General features: G+C 28.8%; 1 protein-coding gene across 2 annotated transcripts in view; it reads right to left on the bottom strand.

Moving 5' to 3' along the window:
- LOC145938054 (putative fatty acyl-CoA reductase CG5065) overlaps positions 1 to 4,565 on the bottom strand; it is a 15,341-nt gene extending 10,776 nt beyond the window's left edge. Inside the window, exons 1-2 of one of the 2 annotated variants that reach the window (XM_083041387.1) lie at positions 4,296 to 4,565; positions 3,092 to 3,300 (exon numbers count right to left, since the gene is read on the bottom strand). In XM_083041387.1, the coding sequence (XP_082897513.1) occupies positions 3,092 to 3,286 (195 nt within the window). In that variant the 5' untranslated portion in view covers positions 3,287 to 3,300; positions 4,296 to 4,565. Of the gene's footprint in view, positions 1 to 3,091; positions 3,301 to 3,894; positions 4,095 to 4,295 lie in introns of those variants that run through there. The other variant, XM_083041388.1, reaches the window with a different exon arrangement.
- Positions 4,566 to 5,174: the final 609 nt, after the last annotated feature.

Below are 5,174 nucleotides of genomic sequence, written 5' to 3'. Positions count from 1 at the left end.
AAGCAGTGGTATCAACGCAGAGTACTGCCATCTGTTAATTAGATAACCTTTTAGTAGCAATATTCAGCTATATTCATGTATTTTTTTAACAAGCTGCGTTCATTCTGTACTTAGTACCAAGCTTATGAATTCTTTTTGTTTTTTTGATCCGTTAAAAAAATTGTCATGGAGCAGAGAGCAGTTATCAAATTTAATTTTAAAATTGGTAAAACGGTTACGGAAACGTATAAGTCTATGAAAATTGCTTACGGTGATAATTGTTTATCACGTTCAAAAGTTTTTGAGTGGTATAAACGATTTAAAAAAGGTCGACAGTCACTTGAGGATGATGCATGATCTGGGCGCTCCGCTACAAGTTCGACAGACGCAAACATCACAAAGATTCGTGATCTCCTGCTCATTGACCGTCATTTCACATGCAGAAGGATCGCAGAAGAGACCAACATTTCTAAAACAATCGTTCATGACATTATCCGGAACGTTTTACCAATTTTAAAATTAAATTTGATAACTGCTCTCTGCTCCATGACAATTTTTTTAACGGATCAAAAAAACAAAAAGAATTCATAAGTTTGGTACTAAGTACAGAATGAACGCAGCTTGTTAAAAAAATACATGAATATAGCTGAATATTGCTACTAAAAGATTATCTAATTGATTAACAGATGACATTACTTGTAAGCCGGGAAAAAAATCAGTCCCGGAATTTTTCGGACAGACGGTGTATATATTTTACGTTTTATTTATATTATATATGTATATCTCGATTTTTAAATTTATTATTTATTAATTTTTTTATTATCTTTTTTATCTTTTATTTTTATTACTTTTATCTTTTATTTTCACACACACACACACACACACACACACACACACACACACACACACACACACACACACACACACACACACACACGCACACACGCACACACGCACACACACACATTACTTCATTACTTCATTATCTTCATCTTTATTTTTATTCTTGTCCATATTGCCGTGCATTCTTTGATTATCATATTAATATTAATGCCTGTCATTATTCTTCGTAAAGAGCGTGAGTTTATTTAAAATTTAGAAAAGAACATTGCAGTTGCGTGTGAATAGTCGCGTTTGATGTTGCAATGTTCGACGCCTTTAGCGGATCGTCATTATGAAGTTATTATGAAAGCTACAGAATATAATGTGTGAAGAGAAAAATTATAATAAATCGCTGCTTTCGAGGGAATAATCACCACAATAATGCCAGGAAAGGTCTATTGCGTGTCGCATATTGCTTCATCGTTAATCGAAGTTATTTTAACGACAGCGTATTCGCCAAAGAGATCGTAATGCGACCCGTTCTATTAGTCACCTTGATGCATATATGCACGTACATATTTATGCGTATGTACAATGTATTTACACTGAGCTGTTACCAGTATTGTACTTAGATGATTTTAAAATTAGCTTAGATAATTTTAAAATTAAAGATGAGATGAAAACATGTAAATTTATCTTATTGTTAGATAAGATAAAGATGATTTTATTTTAAATATATCTAGATAAAAGATAAAATTATATAGCAATTCATCTAGATAACTTTCAGATAATATTATTTTTTGACCGCTTATGCAAACACAGTTATAAAAAAAATGTAAATTATAAAAATAAAAATATATTCATATTTTTATTTGTAAGTTTTTATCGCTTACTGCTTGACACTCTAAACCAAATTATCTGAACATTATTCTAGATAATTTAGTAAAGATAACACTTTTTTCATCTAACAATAAGATGCAGATAATACATACTATAGATAATACATATATTTTTATTATATCTATATAAAGATAAGATGATGCAAAAATTTTATCTAAATAATCATCTATATAATTTTATTTAGATAACAGCAAACACTGGATGTTACTGCTTACAGCGATAATTTTATTTTATTTTTTTTTTCGTTTACTCTGATATAACATAATCGAGTGTTATCCGACATCAAATGAAGAAACTCTACATTTACATTATGTATTAATGTAAATATATATATCGCGTCTATTCTCAGATTCTCTCCCAGGTTCTATATTTTTAGAATTAATTTCGTTTTCTCAATTACAGTATTATCTAATTATTTATTTTTGGATTAGAGAATTAAGCGACCCCTTCTCCTCCCGGGTTTTAAAAAGATAAATAAATAATAATGATAAATCTTGTGATGTTGCGTATGATTAAATTTAGGTAATTTTATTTTAATGTATTAAATTTTATATATTAAAACTTTTATTTTATTTTTATTTTATTATATTAATTATTATATTAAATTTTATTTTATTTTTATTTTTTATATTTTTTATATTGAAAGTTTAATGACATACCGAAATACAAATAATAATAACAGAATGTATATATATATATATATATATATATATATATATATATAAACAATATAATAATTATTTTATTTAAGTGTTTGTTTGAGAGATATTATCTTCCCAATTAACTCCCGCTAATTAGAAGAAATAATAGATTGCGTGCAGCCGCATTCGATGTTGCAAAACGTTCGACACTTTTAGAAGATTCTTATTATAAAGTCGTTATAAAAAGTATATAATATGTGAAGAGAAAAATTCGAATTACAGTAATTTTTGTTTACGAGAGAATAATCATCACTATAAATGGAGCTGGAAAATTCCTGCTAATTATAAAAACTATGATATACTTTACAAAATGATTAATTTGTTGATCCGTATTGATAATTAGGGCTAATTGCACATGAGCGGCAAAAAAGAAATAAACGGTTACTACGCCAACTTATTTAAGCATTTAATTTGAACATACATTCATTTGACATTTGAATCATTTAAATGTATGTTCGTGCTTTAAATTTGTTAAATAATGCGCAATAGATCATATTTGAGAATGTGTTGCAATTAATTATAAATTTCGTATAATTATTAGTTCTTTTTTATAATAAATTATATATACACACAATATTTTTTCCCCTCTCTTTTTACTTCAAAATCTCTTCTTTAAACTTTCTAAGTACTCATTTTATTTTGCTCTGTCTAATGAATAAATAAAATTGAAAGCTTGTTGTGATATATACCTGCAATATGAGATTCAATCTTGCTTGCGAATCGACGCCTTTCTTTCTTCTGATTAATAAAAAAATATCGCCAACGTCAGGACAGCTCAGCAGTAGTTTAGAGATTAGGACCTTTCCCATGAATCCAGTACCTCCGGTGATGAGGACACTTTTGTTGGAAAACCACTCGGGTATCGATTGAAATTTTGTGGCCATTTTTTTTTAGAAGACTGAAAGAGATATACAAACAAAATATTTGTGTAAGAAAAATAGGTAAAAAAATTTTGTCTAGTTTAAGATTTTTTATCGAATCCTTTATTCTTTATTCTCTATTTTATATATATAAGATGTTTTTTATTTATGTATTTTTGTAATTATTAAAGAAAATTCAGACCTTTTCGCGGAGCAAACATTTTTAGCGTAGACAAACATATCTAATATGGATACTTTATTAATATTCTATACAATGATTATCACAGGTATATCTTTCTTTTTTTCTTATCTCCAGCTTTCACAGAGAATTTTACAACGTGTCAATTATACATATTTAACTAATATTATAAAAAATAACGGACAAGCATAAATATCAGAGTTAGTCATATAGTTATAAAATATAAATTAAAAAAAAGAAACTAAACAGAAAAGAACTAACAGCAACTACAAAATTTTATAACATACATATGTATGACACAATCATGTATCATCAGATATTAAAAAAAAAAAATACAATTTTTTTCATTTTCACTAATTCTCGAATGATATCATTTAAATTGTTATAACAAAATTTTTATTTTATTTAGATGTCTCGCAATACGCATACTTACTAAATCGAACGTATCTTAGAAAATTCAAAAAAAAAGTTTTTTTTTCACCAAACAAGGAAAACGTAAACGATCCGAGCGATTTTCTTTTTTTAATAAATATCATAGCACTGAAAGAGCGAACACTATAGGAGTCGCAACTTGCAGGAGACTTTTGTCTTATTATTTCATATAACAGACAAGCATAAATATCAGAATTGGTCATAGTTATGGAATAAAAAAAAAAAAAAAAAGCTAGCAGCAACTACAAAATTTTATCACATATGTATGACACAATCATGTATCATTAGATATTAAAAAAAAATACAATTTTTTTTATTTTCACTAGTTCTTAAATAATATCATTTAAATTGTTATAAAAAAATGTTCATTTTATTTAGATGTCTCGCAATATCCATACTTACTAAATCGAACGTGTCTTAGAAAATTCAAAAAAAAGTTTTTTTTTCACCAAACAAGGAAAACGTAAACGATCCGCGATTTTCTTTTTTTAATAAATATCGTAGCACTGAAAGAGCGAACACTGTCTATAGGAGGAGTCGCAACTTGCAGAAGACTTTTGTCTTATTATTTCATATCGTGAGGACTGTAAGAACGAGACTGAGTGCCGATACCACAAAGACGATGGCTTTATCCCTGTTGCACGGCTGACAGCCGACGGTCATTCTTAAGACTTTCTTGCGATTTTGCCTTCATCCAGGACATCGTGCCGATGGGCGAAGACTCGAAGGACGTAGCGAGTTCTCAGGGTCTTGCAAATTCCCTTTTACTTTCTTCCCCTCCCCACCAAAAACGTTATATAGTGATGGAACTGAATGAATCCATTCGGTCGCCTCGCGAGAGATATTTCGTTCTTTTTTTTTATTTACATATTTAAATGATTCATATTCTGGAAAAAAATGTTTTTTATCAAGATTCGCGAGAGAAATCATTCGGTATTCAAGTTCCATCTAACGTTCGTGATATAGACAGTGTATGTTCGTTCATTTTTATTCATACAGAAGTTAAGTTTGGATTCGAGTTGAGATTCATGACATCGCTATATAAACCGGCGCAGCAGAAAAAAGAACAATGAATTACTTCGGGCCTTCCCGATGATTCTGCGACCCTGGAAATGTGCTAATACACAAGCATAGAGCGATCGATCATTTTAAACCACTTCTTGATATTTTTGCAATAAGGTAGATTTTTATATCTCATAAACCTGATTTTCCTTTGGATATTAAACTTATTTATTTTAGACACATCTAATCGGAGATGTCATGTTAAACCATTTTTTTTGC

The sequence above is a fragment of the Prenolepis imparis genome, unplaced genomic scaffold (genome assembly GCF_030444845.1).
Source record: "Prenolepis imparis isolate NDT839.2.m4 unplaced genomic scaffold, iyPreImpa1.0 SCAF_7, whole genome shotgun sequence".
NCBI classification, from domain to species: Eukaryota; Metazoa; Arthropoda; class Insecta; order Hymenoptera; family Formicidae; genus Prenolepis; species Prenolepis imparis.
The sequence above is the reverse complement of the archived record's forward strand: the minus strand, read 5'-3'. Positions and strand labels throughout refer to the sequence as shown.